This window comes from Trichomonas vaginalis, chromosome IV (assembly GCF_026262505.1).
Source record: "Trichomonas vaginalis G3 chromosome IV, whole genome shotgun sequence".
NCBI lineage: Eukaryota > Parabasalia > Trichomonadida > Trichomonadidae > Trichomonas > Trichomonas vaginalis.
Genome location: NC_067206.1, coordinates 3,762,352 through 3,784,305, shown reverse-complemented (window position 1 = coordinate 3,784,305; position 21,954 = coordinate 3,762,352). Strand labels below are relative to the sequence as shown.

The following is a 21,954-nucleotide window of genomic DNA, read 5'->3' as shown; positions in this document are numbered from 1 at the left end:
ATTTATACAGACAGTATTGTTCTTCTTGTCTTGAAACAGAAACTCATCTGTCATTGGGTTTAATGTCAGTTTTAAGTTTCCTTCTTTCAATGACTCAGATATCTTAGAATAGTTTGAAAAGTTTGTTGTGTTCTTATTTAGAGCTTGCATAATGAGTTGTCGGTTGTGTTGTATTTCTCTCATAGACGCTGTTTCATTTGACATTTTTATTCTAGATAAAATATGCTTCCAATAGAAAAAGAAAATTCAAGAGTTGCTACAACTAAACCATTAGATGAACTTTTTACGAATGTCGGTCAAAAGTTTGAGACAGAGACCGTAAAGCATGAAGGCTATCGTTTTGACTACCCATTAAGATGGCTAAGAGACCCATCTGTCACAAAAGCTATTGGCTTTCGTAGAATGAAGTTTGTGTCTGTAGAAGATAAAAGTTTTCCATTTATTGTAAGGTTTCATATAGATTATATATCTGAAGGGAAACGAAAAATGTGGGAAGAAATTGAGCTAATACAAGTTGACCTTTCATCTTCTCTACAGACTGCGTTAAAAAATATAGAAGATAAAATAAATTCATGTTATGCAAAATATGCTGATGAATATGCAAATACCGAGAGCACACTTTATGTGAGAATTGTATATGACAAACAAAATTCACAAGTGTCATTTCAAATCTACGAAGACAATCCAAAGAAAGACGAACAAATATATACAGAATTCACTGCAATGTCATGGTATTATTTGCAAAGAATGTTAAATCAGAAAGTCGAACTTCCTTTAGCAAATATTTACAGTCGATATGCAAGAGATGAACCATATTTATTTAAAGATGTTTTCGACCCAGCTGCTATTATTGTTCATGCTTCATTTTCTGGCGCCCAAAACTCTTTCTTATGCTTGGCAAATGACTTTTACGAAAAACCTACAAAGTTATACGAACCACCAAGTGGAAGTATTTCAGACTTTCAAGTATGGTTTACTACAGATGGAAGAAAAAGAATAATTCCATTATACCATGCGTTTTACTTAGAACTTAGTTTCATATACAACTACTATCGAACGGTAAAAATATAATTTTTTAATACGGTTGAGGTGTTGGATTTGGTTGCCAACTAGACTGTGGTGCAGGTTCAGGCTGTTGTATAACAGGAGCTTGTTCTTCTGGTTCAGGGTCTTTAGGTATAATACCAACAAACTGACCTACTCTTTTACCAATATTTTTGACACCGTTCCAAATTCCTCTTCCTACGGTTTTTATTCCATTCCATATACCTCTTCCAACATTTCGAAAGAAGTTTCCTATCTTACTGAAGAAACCCATTTTACTATATGTAAAAATCTAATGTCCGCCTAGTCTCTTACGTTTCCTGTTGAGTTCCATAGCATTCTTTAACTGGAGCTCATACATTCTGTTTCTCCTCTGGTAGAAAACATATTCTGGGTCAACTCCTGTGTTCGCGTCATCTGCATAAAGTTGTTTATATCCCACTTCAGGGTTTGTATAAAAACTCTTTCCATCTCATATTTGCATACCATGGTGGCAAACCTAACGCAGCGTCATTTGACATGGCAGTTTGCATTTGTACATCTGTTGGCACTTGACCATAGTTTGCCATTTGCAGTTTGTATTCTAACTTCATTTGGAATATTCTCTGGGTTTGGTTGTCCAGGTTGCTGTGCATTCGCTAAGTTCTGTGCGTCCATTTAATATTAGATAAAAATATCTCTTACGAGTACATATGCTGAACATTTGCAGGCATTGGTTCATCTTCATATTCTCTGTACTTTTCTGCCACGTCAAATAAATAAATGACACAATGGAAAAAACCTAAAACAAGTAGTCCTATTTCAAACCACTTTACTTACTAGTAAAATTTCTTTTGTTATGACACTTTCTCCGGTTTTATTAGGACTCCTCTCATATTCTATCTTGTCATATCTAAACTCATAGTCATGTATGTCCTCTACCATCTCATAACGGTTTCCAAACCACTTTTATCGGATGTAAAGTAAAAGCATGGATGGTTATGTAAAACGTCTAAAGTTTCTAAAGAGTCTCTCAAAGTCCAGTCTACTTGGTATTGAAAATCCCATGTGTTATAGAACGGCGGGTCCACTATAAAGAAAACATTTTCCTTGTCTTTATATTTTTCATACAAATCTGTCCAATGACATCTCACAAACTCTATACCCTCAATATATTTTTCTATGTCCTCTTTGAAAACATTTGTATAGTTAAGATATAAAACTTTTGACATAAGTGTTTCAATGTCATGAACTCTTATAGAACCACTATATAATAGTCTAGCAGATATACTATCCCAGTCTATATATTCTGCTTTTTTCAAAACCTCTCTCACAATATTTTCTTATCTAATGGTATACGTTCCATCTTACCTATAGGTATCTTTTCTTTTAACTCTTTCAATATATTGTTTGTGTCTGGTATATGTTTGAGACGGTCCATATAGTTGTCGAAGTCATTGCATATAATCTTTGAGTCTGGGAATATTGTATGGCACAAATGGGATATATAGAAACTTCCACCGAACAAATCTACAAATGTTAGACCATTCGGTAGTTTCTTAAGTTCTCTCAATAGAATATCTTTACATCTACTCTTATTTCCAAAGAAGGGTAACGGTGGTTTTGTAAAATTCATTTTATATATATAATAAAAATGTTTTTTCCTGAAAAGTGACAGAAAAGTGACAAAGCATTTACGAAGAAGTCATGACAAAACATTTACGAAGAAATCATGAGTTTTCTACCCTCTCGAAAATCATGAAATTTACACCAAAAATATATTTTATGTTAGAATGTTAGATCTAACATGTTTTCTAACATGTTTTCTAACATCGTAGAAAACTCTTGAAAATCATGAAATTTACACCAAAAAATAATGTTTATGTTAGAATGTTAGATCTAACCTTCTACCCTAAATTATATTTTTGGGTCCTTTACGCTCATTACGAAGAAGTCTTGACAAAACATTTACGATGAAGAAGTTTCGACAAAACATTTACGAAGAAATCATGAGTTTTCTACGATGTTAGAAAACATGTTAGAAAACGTGTTAGATCTAACATTCTAACATAAACATTATTTTTGGGTCATTTACGCTCATTACGAAGAAGTCTTGACAAAACATTTACGTTCATGTTTGACAAAACATTTACGAAGAAGTCTTGACAAAACATTTACGATGAAGTCTTGACAAAACATTTACGATGAAATTCATGACAAAACATTTACGAAGAAGTCTTGACAAAACATTTACGATGAAATCATGAGTTTTCTACGATGTTAGAAAACATGTTAGAAAACGTGTTAGATCTAACATTCTAACATAAACATTATTTTTGGGTCATTTACGCTCATTACGAAGAAGTCTTGACAAAACATTTACGAAGAAGTCTTGACAAAACATTTACGAAGAAGTCTTGACAAAACATTTACGATGAAATCATGACAAAACATTTACGATGAAATCATGACAAAACATTTACGATGAAATCATGACAAAAAAGTCAACGGCTGGTCGGCTGGGGTTCGGTCCTCCTCTTGGGTCTTGGGAAAAATTTCTTATGGGCTGGAAGCCCTCCGAATAAAAACTTCATTTATACTAAACATCTTCAGGGCTAGAAGGCACGAAGTGCCTGGAAGCCCCACTACCTTTTTTTTTTTTTTTTTTTTTTTTTTTTTCATATGGTTTTATGATAGATAAGCATTATATTCCCACTCATTATATTCGTAAATTTTGAGGTTTATCCTTCGCTTTTAAGATCATTGAATTTGATTTTTATATAAAATAGTTATATATTAGAAAATATTATGAGTTTATGTGATATATTTTTCAGAAGATTTCATTCTATATGCCTATGAAAAGTACTCTCAAAACTAACTTTTTCCTAATTATAATTAAAACTAGAATATTGTATTATGCTTAGTATTATTTCATTTTTCTCATTCAATTTAGAATTTACAAATGTCAAAAAATTGAGAGCTGTCACTTTTGATGAATTTCTGTTTATTACACTACTCATAATAAAAAATGAAAAGCCAAATTCTCTCAAAAAGTTAAGTAGGACCAATTTTTTATAAAAAAATCCAATTCCATTATGAATGTTAATTAATTTATATAATTATTGAATAAAAAATTTTCTTTGAGATTATGAAAAGTTCTTTGAAAAGTTATTTTTTCTCATTTTTAAATATTGTATTAGCCTATTTATTTATAATCCAAATTAAATAACTTTAAATTGTAATAAACAGAAATTCATCAAAAGTGACAGCTCTCAATTTTTTGACATTTGTAAATTCTAAATTGAATGAGAAAAATGAAATAATACTAAGCATAATACAATATTCTAGTTTTAATTATAATTAGGAAAAAGTTAGTTTTGAGAGTACTTTTCATAGGCATATAGAATGAAATCTTCTGAAAAATAATATCACATAAACTCATATTATTTTCTAATATATAACTATTTTATATAAAAATCAAATTCAATGATCTTAAAAGCGAAGGATAAACCTCAAAATTTACGAATATAATGAGTGGGAATATAATGCTTATCTATCATAAAACCATATGAAATATCAATTTTTGCTTTACGCCTATTCCCACTCATTATATTCGTAAATTTTGAGGTTTATCCTTCGCTTTTAAGATCATTGAATTTGATTTTTATATAAAATAGTTATATATTAGAAAATAATATGAGTTTATGTGATATTATTTTTTCAGAAGATTTCATTCTATATGCCTATGAAAAGTACTCTCAAAACTAACTTTTTCCTAATTATAATTAAAACTAGAATATTGTATTATGCTTAGTATTATTTCATTTTTCTCATTCAATTTAGAATTTACAAATGTCAAAAATTGAGAGCTGTCACTTTTGATGAATTTCTGTTTATTACAAATTTAAAGTTATTTAATTTGGATTATAAATAAATAGGCTAATACAATATTTAAAAATGAGAAAAAATAACTTTTCAAAGAACTTTTCATAATCTCAAAGAAAATTTTTTATTCAATAATTATATAAATTAATTAACATTCATAATGGAATTGGATTTTTTTATAAAAAATTGGTCCTACTTAACTTTTTGAGAGAATTTGGCTTTTCATTTTTTATTATGAGTAGTGTAATAAACAGAAATTCATCAAAAGTGACAGCTCTCAATTTTTTGACATTTGTAAATTCTAAATTGAATGAGAAAAATGAAATAATACTAAGCATAATACAATATTCTAGTTTTAATTATAATTAGGAAAAAGTTAGTTTTGAGAGTACTTTTCATAGGCATATAGAATGAAATCTTCTGAAAAATAATATCACATAAACTCATAATATTTTCTAATATATAACTATTTTATATAAAAATCAAATTCAATGATCTTAAAAGCGAAGGATAAACCTCAAAATTTACGAATATAATGAGTGGGAATATAATGCTTATCTATCATAAAACCATATGAAATATCAATTTTTGCTTTACGCCTAATTTTTGACGACAATTAGCAAAAAATGTTAAATGTTAAGAGGGGGGCACAAACTTGCCCAGCGAGGTGAAGTGAAAAGTGATGGGTTTACATGTCAGAAATGTAAACTGTTAGATTTGAAACAAAAAATGGATTATTTTATTATTATATGATAGAGAGATTTGGTAAGTTACTATCAAATTTGCAAGTAAGGGGGAAAAAAGTAAGAAAGAAAAAAAATTTTTAAAATAAAAAGCCACTCGCTTCGCTCGCGGTTGACAAAAAGAACAAATTCGAAAAATAATTGTATGAAATTACGAAACTAAGCCACTCGCTTCGCTCGCGGTTGAGTATATAAGAATTTCCGAAAAAGTGACACCCAAAAAGTGACACTTTCAATAGGGAGTAACACTTAAAAAGTGACAATTTAAAATTCACAATAAATAAAAATAATAAATTTTTTAGTCTATTAAATTATTCTTTTCTTTGAAATCCTCTAAAAATTCTTCGAAATGTTCTAAAATATAATCTGGAGAATTATAACAAAATTCATTAATTTCTAACATATACGTATCTAACAATTCATTTGGAATTTCAAACGATCTTAAATATGTAATTGAATTTTGTATCTTCTCATTTATTTGAGAAAGTTTTTCTTCAGCATTTTCCAATAAAAATCTTAATGGATTCAAATTGGCTTCTTGATTCTGAACAAAATTTAATACTTGGTATAAACGTGATTGAACTTCTCTTTTCAATTTTGTTTTATAATCTGTCAATCGAGGCTCGCAAATTCTAATTGAAGGAATAAAACCTGTTTGAAGTAAATCGTTTTTAATACGATAAAAGTAATTGGGTGCAACTTCTTCTAAAAGATTTTTGACAAAAACATCAATTCTTTGATTTTTAACGCAGCCAAAATCGTGATATTTTATCTTTTTAAATAAAGATTCAGAAACGTTATTCACAACGGTTAATTCATTTGGTCTGGCAGCGGCTATCCACATCATAGCCAACAATTCCTTATACAAAATTCAAAAACTTGGGTGCAATCAGAACTGATTGCACCCAAATTTTTGAACTTTCTTGAGGGAATTAAAGGGTGAGAGATTTATAGTCTATCTATATATCTCCCACCCTCTAATTCCCTCCCTGACAGCGGAAAATTTTGTCTGAATGTTAAACTATTCAGACAAAGTTTCCCACTGTTTGCGAAGGAATTGTTGGCTATGATGTACTGATTCATGATCAGTACATCATAGCCAACAATTCCTTATATAAAGTTCAAAAACTTGGGTGCAATCAGTTCTGATTGCACCCAAGTTTTTGAACTTTCTTGAGGGAATGGAAGAGTAAGAGGTATACATTATGAATATATACCTCTTACCCTTCCATTCCCTCTCTGACAGCGGAAAACTTTGTCTGAATGTTAAACTATTCAGACAAAGTTTCCCGCTGTCAGCGAAAGAATTGTTCCATCTGGTGCATAGAGTGTGAATCTATGCACCAAATGGAGCAAGTCCCTCGCGAAATTGCCAAAACTTGCGTCGCATTTCAAAGATTGCGACCCAAATTTTGGCGATTTCTAGTAGAGATGGAGTATTTTGAGTCACTGACCTATATGCAGTGGCTCAAAGGGCTCCATCTCTACTTTGAAGCAAGGAAACTTTCCTCGAAATTTTGATAATTTGAAGAAAGTTTTCAAGCAATTAACAAAGGATTACTCGCTATGAGGTAAAAATTCTAGATTTTCACCTCATAGCGAGAGCTTCCCTTTCATTGCTTGAAAACTTTCCCCAGCTTCAAAATTGGGGAAAGGGCTGTAAAGTCGACTCCGATACCAGCAGGTACCAGAGTATTTAAAGGAGAAGCCCTCGTACGAGTTTCTATGAAGACCTTCTCATTCAAGAAGATCTTAATAGAAAATCGTACGAGGGCATTGGAAACTCGCGTCTGGTACATGTTGGTACCAGAGTGTTTGAGATTTGAAGACTCTGGTACTAACATGTACCAGAATTTATGATGAATTTAAGATGGACCATTATAAAATGGTAGCGGTTTGTTTCAAAAAATTTTAGATGAGATTTGCATAGATATAGATTATATGATTTATACATATGAAAAATAATATATAAAAATATAATTTTGAGATAATTATGTAAATAATATTTTAAATATTTGAATTTGAGGTATAATTTTATAGTAAAATATATTATAAAGAGTATTTATATAAATATTGTAAAATAATATAAGTAATAAAAATTGAGACCCCCTCCCTGTTTTTGATGTTTTGTCACTTTTTCGGTAATTCTTATTGTTTCGCTCGCGGTTGACAAAAAGAACAAATTCGAAAAATAATTGTATGAAATTACGAAACTAAGCCACTCGCTTCGCTCGCGGTTGACAAAAAGAACAAATTTGAAAAATAATTGTATGAAATTACGAAACTAAGCCACTCGCTTCGCTCGCGGCTTAAGAAAAGAACAGATTCGAAAAAAGGTTGTATGAAATTACGAAACTAAGCCCCTCGCTTCGCTCGCGGCTGACGAAAAGAACAGATTTGAAAAAAGATTGTATGAAACTACGAAACTAAGCCGCGAGCGAAGCGAGCGGCTTAAGTAAACAACATATTTCAGATTATCGATACTAAAAATTTTTTTATTTTATTACATTTTTTTGCATTTTTTTTAAGGGTGCACACGAGAGGATCATGTAAACTTCAGAATTTAGAACCTTATTTTTAGGCATTATCTTGGCTACCTATTTAGGCTCGAAAAGCAAAAAATATCAAAAAATACAACTTGACTCCATTATGACCCTTTCATGGAGGTAGTTTTTATCCGCTAGTATTTTCCCTTTGAATCTCTTTACAATTCGAAATCAAATTCAAAACTCAGTAGAAGAAAGGAAGAATCGACTTACTACGGTTGTAATACGAATAAATACATATATTTAATTATTTTTATTTACATAATAATTGTTTGAAGCTCATATTCCATCAAATTTTTAAATAAAAACATTAAAATGTTGAAAATGTTCATATATTTTAATAGGGTTTTGGCACTTTATTGAGGAATTACTACATACATAGTCGAACTGAACTTGATATTTTGAAATTTAAATTATTTATCAAAATTAAAATTTAACTTGAAATTTATAATTATTTAGTCATATTTTGCATAATTCTAAGTAGATTTTGTAAAAAATCAAGAAAGAAAAATTTTAACGTGCTTTATTTTTTCTTTTTTATAATAATACATATTATTATATAATTAACATATTCATAATGTTTCACCCTTTCAAAAATATAATCCTCCTCCTCCTCTCAAATAAACGTACATACGGGTGGCCTCTTTTTTCAAAAAATTAAAATTTGAAATTTTGGGCTCAAATATTAGAGATTTTTTCAACCTTCAACGATATATGTTGTCTATATCAGACCTCCTTTCTTTTTGATACTTAACATTGTTCCTAAATCTTAGCCGTTAAGGCTGTTCTGAAAATATTTTTTTTCGAAAAAATTCGAAAAAAATTCTTAAAATTCAAAAATCCCTTAATTCCTGAGGATTTTGGAAAAAAGTTTTTACATGAACATGTGTATATTAGATGAAGTATATTGATAAGGTAAAAATCAAATTTTATTGCATATTCATCGAGAAAATAAACTAACGAATCCCTCAAAATTGAGAGGGTAATCCTCCTCCTCTCAAATAAACGTACATATGGGTGCACCCTTAAGAAGCTAAATTCTGAAGTTTACATGATCCTCTCGTGTGCACCCTTAAAAAATGCAAAAAAAATTGAATACTTTACTGGCTGGGCAAATTTGTCGCCGCCCCTTCTTGCGACCAAAGATTTGAATAAAATTTCAAAAAATAAGATAGCTTAAAAAATAATATACGGTAGTGTTTACTAATAGATGAATAGTATATAAATTCTATTAAAATGGATTTGATCCAAAAAAATATATATAATTTGATCATAAATAAAATCGTTTTAAATTACTTCTTCATTTAAATTATAACAATTATTTTTGATTTTTATTTATCATCCACATTCAAATTTGAATCTTATCACAAAAGAAGGACCACTTTTATGACTACTGCCAAATCTATAAGCAGAGAATGGCTATTTGAAGCTAAAAGAAGAATAGAAGAAGGTGAATCTTACAAAAGTGTGGGAAAGGAAGTTGAATTGGAAAATGGTAAAATTAAATTGAATGTTGCCGAAAATACAATAAGAAGAGCATTTCAACTTCAAGAAATCGAATTACCAAAAGTTAGTCGCGGCAGAAAACCAAATCCACCAACATTTGAGCAAAAACAATTAATTAATTCTTGTGTTTCACAATATAAAGGAGGAATTTCAAAAACTTATTTATTGATTAAAAGGTTTCAAAATATTGCTCAAAATCCCGATTGTGAGAAAGAAAAAGAAGAAATTGCAAAAGAATTTGAAAATATAGAAGATTTGACAAAAGATCAAATTTTTGACAATTTACAAAAAATAAAGCATCATCAAGTGGAAAAATTTATGATGGAATCAGGTTTATCTTCAAAAAGAGATTACAAACCAGCAGATCCACCTACCAAATATTGTGCCATATCAAAGAATTTGATATGGCACTGCGATATTCATTACCTTCACGGTAATGTTTCTTTTCCATTTTTTGCCATATTGGATGATATGACACGTAAAGTTCTCAAAACTAAATTATTGAAAAACAAGTCTTCCAACTCAACAGCGAAGGTTTTAAGAAAACTTTTAGAGGAGTTTATTCCTTACTGCATCTGGACCGATAACGGCGGTGAAAACCGCGGTGAATTCGGCCAGGTTATGCAGGAAAACGGAATAGTTTGGAAGCACACCTTGCCGTATATGCCAAGACAGAACGGCAAGGTGGAGCGCCTGTGGCCAAGCTTAGAAAAGTTTTTGCCAGACGAGTTGGATGATATTCAACAAATCAAGGACTCAGTTCAGCAGTTCATTGAAAAATACAACAATACACCACATTTATCTCTCGATATTAATCCAAAAACGAATAGTAATTACACTCCTAACGAATTATTCGAAGTTTCAAAATTTTGGTACGAGCCAGAAATTCAAAAATGGGAGTTATATATCAAAGACGAATGGGTCTTAGCAAAATTTGAATAATTACATCATTTTAAATGACTACTAAACAATTTTATTTATGATCAAATTTTATATATTTTTTTGGATCAAATCCATTTTAATAGAATTTATATACTATTCATCTATTAGTAAACACTACCGTATATTATTTTTTAAGCTATCTTATTTTTTGAAATTTTATAAAGGTGACCAAACTATTTTTTGAAAGTCCGCCATAACTTTAATGGTACTATTTCAGCGTGTACAATGAATACAAAAATTCTAAGAGTGCCACATAAAATAGTACTTTAGACTTGAGTTAATGCTACCAAGCAAATGTTAAAAAGATGACTTTAGTGTTTTGATAATCAAAGATTAAAATCATTATTGTCTAAATCAATAATCATAACGACAGAAGTTAATGTTTTTTCATCAGTGCTTTAAATCCACTTTTAAAAGTATACCTCAAAAATCAAAATATCAAAAAAAATTGGCCGATAGGTTTGGCTTTAATTTTTGTCTGCTTTTATGATTTGATATGGATGTTATAATTTTAAAAGTTGAGCCAAATTCACCAATAGATTTTTGAGATTTGCAAATACTCAATAATTTTCAGCGTGTTATCTTTTATTAAAAGAACTATTTGGTTTCAGTATCATATAAATTGATATTTACTTTCTATTTGAACCTTCATTTAGCTAATGATTTAATAATACAGATTTCATCTAGTCCTTATAAGAGAATTTTGAATTTGTTATAATAAAAAAACAAACAGATATAGCTTACACTTCTATAATAAAGATACCTTTTATAGAAATCAGTATGAAATGTGTTTTGGCTTATTGGAAGCATATCAGACATAATCGCCATAATCAAAAAATCTATATACCCAATAAGTAATAAATTTGTCGATATAGATTTTCCATAAAATTAGTTTTTAGTCTGATCTTAAAATAAATTTAATTTTTTATAAAAAAAATCACATTTAAAAGTACCTTTTTAGTAGCTCGAAATCCTGTTGGTGGATTTCGGGCGTACTTCAAAATTAGCTTTTCTTCTACATATGCAAGCTATATTTTAAATATGGGGCAAATCGGATCGGCGAAAGGAGTTTAGTTACCTTTAATTTTATTCAAATCTTTGGTCGCAAGAAGAATTGCATGATAAATAAAAACATTTAATCAAAGTCAATTTTATTTTTCATATTCAAATGGACTGAGTGTTAACATTTAACATTTTTTGCTAATTGTCGTCAAAAATTAGGCGTAAAGCAAAAATTGATATTTCATATGGTTTTATGATAGATAAGCATTATATTCGTATCGTGCTGAACCGTTGGGAAAAATTGAATACCCGAGGTTCAGCATACATATAAAAATGAAAGACTTAGAGCCTAGGGTTAAGCAGGAAGATAGAGGGTACATATGAGATTATCCTCAGTAACTCTCAGGCAAATCTGAGTTTTTGGTCAGATATATAAGATTATTGTGAACGAAAAATTATCTAATATAGGCCTAATTGTCATGTGCGCATATAGACATATGTATATATTATATGTTTCTTGTGTTATTATAGGTTAAATCCATAGTTTGATATGTGAGATAAATTATATCTTAACACAGAAATCGTTTTTTTATATTATCACAGTAGATATGAGGGGTACTATATGAGTTATAATATATATTATTAGGAATAAGTATATAGATCCAAAATAATGGGAATGCATAATTTATGGCGAACTCAAAACATTTATTTTTATATTATGAGGTTATAAAGTTGTTTTATTCATATATTATATGTGCTCTGTGCTATTGAAATGTGCTTAAAATGATTCTGCACGCGCAATCACAAAGCAAAACTTCGTAGCGAGCAACAGTTTGTGCAAGGACAGGGAATTTATATTTTTATCCTTACATAAACTTATAATGTGGTTAAAATGTTCGGTTTGCTCTCACTTTTGTTCCGCAATGTGACATCGTGAACAAAGTTTCCGATCTGAGTGCATATATGCAGGGTCGTTCCATGGCACCCTGCATACATGTACTCAGATCGGGAATATTGACCACTTTTGTTCCACGATGTGACATCGTGAACAAAGTTTCCGATCTGAGTGCATATATGCAGGGTCTTTCCATAGCACCCTGCATACATGTACTCAGATAAGAATTTTGCTTAATTGTTTGACATGAATGTCACATTCGAAAATCGTTTCTCGAAAGGAGTTTACAATTACAATATATTGTCCTATTGTATTGTAATTGTAAACTCCTTTCGAGAAAAGCTTTCACTTTGTGGCACGAATGTCACATTCGAAAATCGTTTCTCGAAAGGAGTTTACAATTACAATATATTGTCCTATTGTATTGTAATTGTAAACTCCTTAGTTCGATTCCTTCATTTTATTAAATTATAAATATACAATTCTTTCTAATCTTCCTTTTTCATAATTCATTTCTCATTTAAATTCTAAATAATCTAACTCTACTAATCTAGATTTTTTCTAATATCAATTTTTCATATACAAACTCTTATTTTTTCTTTCAAAATTCCATTTTCCAATATTTTTTGAAAATTTTACATAATTTTATATATATTTTATTCTATTATTATTACATAATAATATTATACATATTAATTGTTTTAATTTTTGAATGCATACGATAATTTTTAATTCAATTTTTAAACGAATGTTTTGATGGGACGAGCTTACTGCTCATAGGCTCATCCCATCAAAACATTCCATTCAAAACTCTGGCCTTCATCGAGGCCAGAGCCAACAATTCATCCCCTCAGAGCCAAGTTCCTCGACGGTCGTCCTCATTAGGCCTGATCCGAGAGGAACTTGGCTTTGAACGAAAATCACAAGCTCTGGCCTCAGGAAAAGCCAGAGCTTCGCAAACAATCCTCGGGGCCGGCTTCCTCAAAGACCGCCCTGATTCGGGGCGGCCGGAGAGGAATCCAGTCCCGAGAGAACGTCCATACGAAGCTCTGGCCTTTTCCGAGGCCAGAGCTGTAAATACAATCCGCAGGGCCGAGTTTGAGGGAGATCGTCCACATCATTGGCGATCTCCTCTCTTCTCGGCCCTGAAAGACATGCAAATACAGGCTCTGGCCATAGCAAAGGCCAGGGCATGGCTTACATTCCCCAGGGCCGGCTTTCCCAAATGCCGCCCTTATCCCGGGCGGCAGGAGTGGAATCCGGCCCTGGGAAGTAGAAAATACGAAGCTCTGGCCCAAGCAAAGGCCAGAGCCTGCAAAATTCATCCTCAGGGCCGAGTTCTGCGATGATCGTCGATCATGTCGACGATCTCGCAGGAACTCGGCCCTGAAAGACATACAAATACAGGCTCTGGCCCAAGCAAAGGCCAGAGCCTCGCTTACAATCAAATTTGCCGAATCTCAGGAGATCGTTCAAATCACGGACGGTTTTCCCTGAGATTCGGCAAAATAAGTCAAATTACAGTTCTAGAAAGACTAGAAGGGGCCCTGACCTTAAGAAAGGACCCCCTTCCCGGTCTTTCTGGCGAACTTTGGTTCGCATTGCGAGTGTCTGCTGCGAATCCGGGGCTGAGCAGCAGACACTCGCAATCATATGTCGCGGCAAGTGCACCTGTGGTGCCAGAATGCACTTGCCGCGACAATTGCGAAATGCAAAGATGATGCCGGAAGGAGCGGCAATACTGGCAAAAGCCACTCCTTCCGATACCAGAAAGACTAGAAGGTGGCCCTGACCTTGAGAAAGGACCCCCTTCTCGGCCTTTTTTGTTAAATTTAAGATCATTTCAATTGCAAAATTATTTCAAAATTCATAATGGATAGTACCATACGAAGGTGCAAGTCATAGCAATGGTGCACCATCAATATGAGCCCCATTGCTATGACTTCACCTCGGGATAACCTCGATGGGAGGAAAAGTGGAGCAATTCGAAACATTGCTCCACTATACAAGTTCTTGTAAGGATAGGTATATAGTTACCACATCCTTACAAGAACTGTTCCTCGCTTCGAGGTTTTGTCTTGTGATTGTGTGTGCTGTGCCATCCAATGGACAAACGGATAGCACAGCACACACATACTAGGCATGATAACCCTTCCTTATGAATTAGGACGCGATAGCCCTGACCTCACCCCGGGATAACTTGCATTTGTACTCATATCCCAATCAATAACATAATTTATATCAAGACACACCTACCACTACATAATATAGCATTATATCAACACAATACTAATATATAATGTTAAAAACACACAAATTGATGATATTCATAATATAAATTGGGACCAAAGATCTATATTGAGACCTAACTATTATCAAACCTTTATATATAGGAAACATACATTGCACCTATAGAATATTGAATGAAAATTAGATGGTTCTAAAATTCGATATCTGATGCTGACCCAAGGTGGTCCTCATTCCTATATATGTTCATCTATACCTAATGTCCTAATATTCATCCATATACATGTTGGGTCTATCTCCATCAGAAGGGTCCATGCTGAAGTGTGGGTATTCAATTTCCACCCAACGGTTCAGCACGCCTCCATTATATTCCCACTCATTATATTCGTAAATTTTGAGGTTTATCCTTCGCTTTTAAGATCATTGAATTTGATTTTTATATAAAATAGTTATATATTAGAAAATATTATGAGTTTATGTGATATTATTTTTCAGAAGATTTTGTGTTCTTCTTCAAAATTTTATTTTTTTATTAAAAAGAATCTTTACAAAATATACATTTACTTTAATTAATATTTAAAAACGTGCTCTATCAAAAGTTCCAAAAATTCAATATTTTAGCTTTTCTGAGGTGTCACTTTTGATGAATTTCTGTTTACAACAGATTGGCGCTTTGCGCCAATCAAATAGCAAATAAAATGACTTTTCAAAATATTTATTAATTATTTATTATCAAAAGTCAAAAAAATCCGATATTATTACATTACATCTGATTGCAAATCAAAATTCGTTGAAATAACTTTGCCGAACAAACAACCAAAGTTGTTCTCAAAATATGATTAGCGGCGCGAAGCACCACTACGTAAACGATAGACAAAAGGTGTATGAAAAATTGAGAGAAATATTTCATTTTCATTTCATATTTTCTTAACCAGACATTCCGCACAAACTTCTAATGTATTACATTGATCTAATGCATCATTGGTGTTCCATCATACCTTCAATGATTCACAATTTGCACATTTGGTTACAGATTAATATTGAAAATTCTAAAATTCTAGATTTTCATCTATAACAAGTTCTTTGTTATCCCGTGCTTTATTAATTGTTAACTTTAGAGCTCCTAAATATCCTTACAAATTGCATAAATTCCGAAATAGTTTCTCAAAATAATATCTATGATCGCATAAATATCAGATTACGTTAAGACTATTAATGTTTCAAATACGTTACAACCGTTTGCTATAGTTAAGGCATTTTTTTCATTTATGATAATGACTTCAGCTCTAATTTTGTCAAGTAACAAACTGATCTAATGTCTTATCTAAGTGTATTCATTTCTAAACAAATTCTTAATAAATGCTTTGCTTTCAATATTTTTTGAAAAAATCTCTAAAATCTCAAAGTATTCTCTAAACCACTTCGATGCATATAAAAATTTCTCAGATGTTTTACATAATAATCTTTAAAATATAATATTAATCACTCAAATTAAAATTTCATTGTATAAACTCATTTCCTATAATCATAATATATTTATTTTGCTGAAGTTGGCTGGGCTTGCCCGAAGGGCAAGTCTAGCCAACTGAAGCCCGAAATTATATTATATCAAATTTGATTTTTTTTACCTAAAGAATTGTTGCAAATACATCCACGCTACAGATCATTAAACTTTATTTATTTCATTCTGACAAAAAGCTTCATGACATGCTTGTCCTGTCATTATAAATAAAATAATTGAATAACTTCCATCAAAAAGTCGAGGGTAGGTCGATCTTTTGCAGCGCATTTTAACAAATTGTGGACAAAATTGAATGAGTGAAGCCGTTTTCAAGTTCATTACTGAGAGCTTTACAAAATTTGCAAGTAATGAACAAGATATAAGAATTACACAGGCAATATCGTTTATTCCATTGGGGACAATTGCATCCTCCACTTGGGAGACGGAAAAATGAAACCATGATTTATTGAAAATTAAAGATTAACGTTGATTAACTCATACTATTCAATTTCAGATAGAGCAGAGAGATTAACAATCATAAAAATTATGAGATACAAGAGTGATACCATGATTTATTAAATATTCTTTTCCAAGAAAAGCATTTAAAAAGCGTATTTATAAATCATATATTACTGTAACCACAACATTAAAGACAAGACCTTCAAGGATACAGATTTGACACTTTACAAATGTATTTTGACACTTTACATGTCCCCCAAACGACATCCTTACCCTAATATAAATAGTATGTTAAATGTATCCAGCAAAATGCTTGAATTAGGGTTGTTAAAAATATCAAAAATTAGCGTTTTGAAGACACCATGGTGTCTTATAATTTTCCCTTCCTTATTGGCGTGTAGAAATAAATGCGCCAATAGATTGAAGAAGAAGAATTGTTTTTCTCTTAATGAACTTTAATCCTTTTGATATAAGAATATTAAAAACATTAATATAATTAGAGGTAGGGCAACGATAGAAAATTTTTGGAAAAAAAGTTCGGAGATCTTAAACGTATCATATTCCCTGCATGGTTTGGTATCTTCCGCCATGCGTTGTGCCAAACATATTGACACTTTCCAATAATTAATTTATGGTATGAGTCACAGAGTTAGATTATAAAAAGAAAGTAAATAATTGCAATTAGAAATCATATATGTCGGAAATCAAATGTTGATGAGCAGAAACCTTTTACTCATCATAAAAGAGATAAATCACTAAAGATTTGTATACATTAAAATTTGATATTTGGTACTCGAAAACTGTCTGATGGGACTCCTCCAAAATGAACCAATCTATCGCTGAGGACCAAATTAGATGATGTGGATGGTGTATTCTCTAATTCTAACTTAGGAAGAATGGGAACAAAACGAATGACGACAACAACATGTCAAACATAGATTAAATATCTATGAATCAATAAAGTATACGTGCATTGAAGGTGATAACGATCACTTGAGGCTTATAACTCTTTGACTAAATTATGCAATAATTAAATATAATCATTTTTATATTTTTATACTGATAGTAATTAATATACTATCCTGCTTAATAAATGGTATGATCAAATTTGTTTGAAAATTTAATTATGTATATGAAACTATGTCTTCTATATAAAAATCAAAATTTTCGGACGAACCTAGATTGAACCTATATGAAAATCTATCATTTTTGTTAATTGAGTTAATATGAATCTTTTACATATGTATATATAGCATTGATAGCTTATATAATCATGGTTTATTCCATATTAACATATTTTTTCAGTTAAATTTGTTAATAATATCATGTAACAAATTAATTCAAGATTAGAATGTCTACAAAATGCTAACAAATAAGAACAAAATACGATTTCTCGACTTAAATTTTAATATGGAGTAGTTTTTCGTTTAAATCTAATTAAAAATGAATGAAAACTTATCTTGTACTATTTTCATTCAAAGATTTTAATAATGTAAATCATGCATTTTCATAATTCAGTACAGTTCTTTTTAGAATTAAAGTTGATGAGGATGATATTTGTGATTTAAAATAATTTGTTAATGTTCACCTTTTATTCATCACCTTGTGGTATGCCCTAAAGCAATAGCATTATCAATTCTGCTGAATTGATCAACTCAAAATTTCAAAAATGAAATTAAACAATTTGAATTTTCACATGAAAAAATCAATTTCGAAAAAAATTTGGAAAATCAAAGTATTTGATAATTAGTCAAATAATCAATTTACATCGTTTTTACTCATAAAAAACAACTAATTTTTGATTTTGATATCATATTTGATAAATACTCATTCCAGAGTTGACGTAATGTATTAATTATTGTTAGAGATATTGCTTTCGCAGCAAAATTCTTATTTCATGAAAGAAAAAAAAATGATTTTATTCCAACAAAAACAAGTAAACAGATGAATGGAAACGTACTATATTTTCATAAATGTAGTAATCAGTGTGTCAGCTTTTGTTTATAATGTTCGAGTCAAAATGTATTAACTTGTAATAAGAAATATTCGAAGATTATATGAAGTATTGAGCATTCTTTGTAGAAATATTTGTAATTCATTACTAACATATATAATAAAGTTGTTTTTTTTTCCTTATTGCAATAATTTTGTCTGATTTTAATAACTTTTCATGTATACGAGTTGTGTGAATATGCATCATAATATGCGTAAATATACTTATTTGCGACGAATAATGTGGTTGCATAATGGAGGTGCTAAATTTTGATTTTTAATATGGGGCTTTGGTATGTATAATCATGTTCTTATCTCAACGTAGGAGTATTGGTGCAATATGATTAAAATTTACGAGGTTGATCTTAAATTGAATAATTCTGGAGTATAAATCACAATGCAGCTAATTCTATGTTAAAGATAGATACAGATTGTAGTAATCAATTAGGGAGTACAAATTCATTCTTTCATTTCTGTCGTATTGAGCAGAAAGGAAGAGATCATAACCCTAGGAAAAAAAGCCCAAATTCGTCACTTTTCATAGTACGTTAAACTCAATTCGCTCGGCGAATGCCGAGCACACGTACTCATCATTCAACATAATATTCTCATTCTTTGGTTATTATAGTGCCAGACAACACAAGATTTCAAAGAATTACTTGAGTTTTCAATTAATCTTAATCCGATTTTAGATTTATCGAGAACTCCATCATCACAATCACATACTTCAGTGCGGTAACTACAATTATCCATATACAGAAGGAAGTTCTTTTCGAACAACTCATTTGGAGTCTGTTTTGGAAAGAACTTCTTCTGTCCGACTTAATTTCATAGTTCCTGATCAACCAAAAGACAGAAACCACACACTATCTACTTAGGAAAGGAGTTCTTTCTAAATCTTCCTTAAATTGAGATTTTACGAGAGATAACCCTTCTATTGCACTTAAAAATGAACATTTTGATATCTTTAGTATCACACATGGTCATATATAGTATTTCATCTACATGAATACATTCATCTTTCGAAGTCTCTCATTAAATGGGAGGCTTCGAAAGATGAATCGTTTTATTCATACAACTTTAAATCTCGAACACATTTAGAGAGTGAGTATATCATTTTATTCTTGTTTTGAGTTTATTCTGATTCAAAATTGCAGTGAAAACAGAAGTTCACACATCATATCTGAATGTGAGCTCATCTATACTTATACGATCTCAATACCTCCACTCTAAGCATAAGAGGTGAAGTTATATAAAAATTATCAGATGCGTTGAAGTCTCAAAAGTATTGCCTGAATGCTTGTTTCATATTTGTCCAAGTAGTTTCAATGAATAAATGTATTGTTTTTTATAATTTCGATTTATTTTTAGAAAATATTCAATATAAACCTTTATTGTGTTATTTACATCTCATAAATTCTCTGTCTAAATCATATAAAAGCGCGTTTTACCCCTATGAATCAAGAAATTCATTCAATATTCATGGTATATTTATTAAATTTATACGATTTACTAATAATCAATATTATATCCTCATAAATAGCAATATATTTTGGTAATCTATGATAATCATATACAATATTTAAAATCAAATTTTCATTAGTTTAGGTTCCTTGTTAATAGTAAACCATTATATTTATTACTAATAATAAAATCTATGTGTCGTATTGAAATTCAATAAAATTACTTATTCGGTCCAAAAAAACAAATTAGATAAAATTTTTCTTTTTTTATGTAATTTTTGTTTTTCATTTTTCTCAAGATCCTAAGTTATGTTCTAACTTTTGACATCATATCCTATCATGCTAGGCTATATATTATAGCATATCCAAAAGGCAAGGAAATCTATCAGAGAAGCCTTTTTGACCTATCGTTGCCCTACCTCTATATAATTTCGATTTCGGAAATTAAATTTCCAAATTTTTTGTCGATTTCGGAAATAACAGGATCCCGCATCCAACACGCAACAACAAAACACAAAACACACTTTTTGGTTCTTTCATCGTTTTAATCGTAATTTATGTAATACATGATTTGGATAAATTTTACAATAATAGAACCTATATTATATTCTTTTCAAAGATTCTTGCAAATCATCAAAAATAATTGTATTTTAAAAAACGATCAAATTATCCTTTCATTATTTTAAACTTAAATTAGTTTTTATGATTGACTAAAGCAATCATATTTATTCATCATTAAATAAACAAAAAAATAATATTTGAGAGTTATTTCAAAAAAAAACATTGAATTTATTAATTTGTCTCAATTTCAGTATTATAAATTTTTATAATTTCAATATTTTGAAATACACTTTTTAATATTTCAATATTTATGATATTTCAATGTATTAAGTGGTCTCAAATTGAGCTTCTCAAATATAAGTTGGCCTATTCAAATAATAAAATTAAATAATATTTAAAATAATAAATAAAAGTGATTGAGGTCATAGCAAAACGGCTGTTTCAGTCATTAATTCTTAAAAATAAAAAGGGTAAAAACTAAATACAATGGGTAAAATTCAATAGTGTCTGTGCTATCGTTCAATTTGAAGGTGTCTTTTGAAACCGCAAGACACATTGAATTTTTGAATAGTGTATTATGGTTTGACAGACACCAATGAAAAAAATAAAATGATATTTATTTTAAATATATAAGATCCTTATATAAAATATAAATATTTTATCGTTTTATTTTCTTGTTTTAGAAATGTTTTTTATTGAAAAATCAATAAAACTAACTCCAAAATAAAATTTTTGATTTAAAGACACTATGATGACACCAAGCAAATCTTCCAAGACACCTATCGTCGGGAATCTAACAACCCTACTTGAATTTAGCTGATATGAGAAAGTTATGGAAATTGAAGCTATACTCTTCATTTTTTGAGAGGCAGCAATCCCAGAACTGCTAACACTTTTCGGATTGTTTTAAGAAATTTTTCGATATGGTTTCTGATTCATTTGATTATTGCATTGTAGCAACTATATATTTGTATTCGCAGAAATATTGAATATTCTAATTATGGGTGCCGAAATTCAATTTGAATTCAATTTAGCTTGCATGATTGATGGATGTGTGGTTCGGCCATACGAAAATTATCGTTAAAAGTCCAAAATGATATGGAAAGGCTTATTAAAAATAATAGATTCTAATTCTATAAGAAATTTATATTCTGTTTTTAAAATAACATTTGGATTTTCGATAACGATA

At 30.3% G+C, this 21,954-nt stretch overlaps 2 protein-coding genes and 1 pseudogene across 3 annotated transcripts, besides 22 other annotated features; 2 read left to right on the top strand and 1 right to left on the bottom strand.

Annotated features, from left to right (window-relative positions):
* Window positions 1-3,702: part of a mobile genetic element that runs on past the window's edge.
* TVAGG3_0023290 (uncharacterized protein) lies at window positions 223-1,071 on the top strand (the record flags this gene model as incomplete). Its single annotated transcript, XM_051220202.1, has 1 exon — window positions 223-1,071. One exon carries the CDS (start codon window positions 223-225, stop codon window positions 1,069-1,071), a length of 849 nt encoding a protein of 282 aa, XP_051105188.1.
* TVAGG3_0023280 (serine threonine-protein phosphatase family) lies at window positions 1,076-1,318 on the bottom strand (the record flags this gene model as incomplete). The annotated part of the gene is made up of 1 exon (XM_051220201.1): window positions 1,076-1,318. The coding sequence occupies one exon, from the start codon at window positions 1,316-1,318 to the stop codon at window positions 1,076-1,078; it is 243 nt and encodes an 80-aa protein (XP_051105187.1).
* Window positions 3,603-3,702: a terminal%2Cinverted (terminal inverted repeat of Maverick-3 transposon ID:TVAGG3_0023270).
* A 294-nt stretch (window positions 3,703-3,996) lies between these two features.
* Window positions 3,997-4,033: a mobile genetic element.
* Window positions 3,997-4,033: a terminal%2Cinverted (terminal inverted repeat of Banshee-A3 transposon ID:TVAGG3_0023260).
* Window positions 4,034-4,262: 229 nt separating this feature from the next.
* Window positions 4,263-4,299: a mobile genetic element.
* Window positions 4,263-4,299: a terminal%2Cinverted (terminal inverted repeat of Banshee-A3 transposon ID:TVAGG3_0023250).
* Window positions 4,300-4,885: 586 nt separating this feature from the next.
* Window positions 4,886-4,922: a mobile genetic element.
* Window positions 4,886-4,922: a terminal%2Cinverted (terminal inverted repeat of Banshee-A3 transposon ID:TVAGG3_0023240).
* A 230-nt stretch (window positions 4,923-5,152) lies between these two features.
* Window positions 5,153-5,189: a mobile genetic element.
* Window positions 5,153-5,189: a terminal%2Cinverted (terminal inverted repeat of Banshee-A3 transposon ID:TVAGG3_0023230).
* Window positions 5,190-5,548: 359 nt separating this feature from the next.
* Window positions 5,549-5,571: a terminal%2Cinverted (terminal inverted repeat of MuDR-2_TvMULE3 transposon ID:TVAGG3_0023220).
* Window positions 5,549-7,809: a mobile genetic element.
* Window positions 7,782-7,809: a terminal%2Cinverted (terminal inverted repeat of MuDR-2_TvMULE3 transposon ID:TVAGG3_0023220).
* A 55-nt stretch (window positions 7,810-7,864) lies between these two features.
* Window positions 7,865-8,032: a mobile genetic element.
* Window positions 8,033-8,179: 147 nt separating this feature from the next.
* Window positions 8,180-9,222: a mobile genetic element.
* Window positions 9,223-9,327: a mobile genetic element.
* Window positions 9,305-9,327: a terminal%2Cinverted (terminal inverted repeat of MuDR-6/TvMULE4 transposon ID:TVAGG3_0023190).
* Window positions 9,328-9,583: 256 nt separating this feature from the next.
* Window positions 9,584-10,173, top strand: TVAGG3_0023180 (annotated as a pseudogene). Its single transcript has one exon. A coding segment is annotated over exon 1 (590 nt).
* Window positions 9,584-10,642: a mobile genetic element.
* A 163-nt stretch (window positions 10,643-10,805) lies between these two features.
* Window positions 10,806-11,727: a mobile genetic element.
* A 3,687-nt stretch (window positions 11,728-15,414) lies between these two features.
* Window positions 15,415-15,452: a mobile genetic element.
* Window positions 15,415-15,452: a terminal%2Cinverted (terminal inverted repeat of Banshee-A3 transposon ID:TVAGG3_0023150).
* A 3,832-nt stretch (window positions 15,453-19,284) lies between these two features.
* Window positions 19,285-19,332: a mobile genetic element.
* Window positions 19,333-21,954: the final 2,622 nt, after the last annotated feature.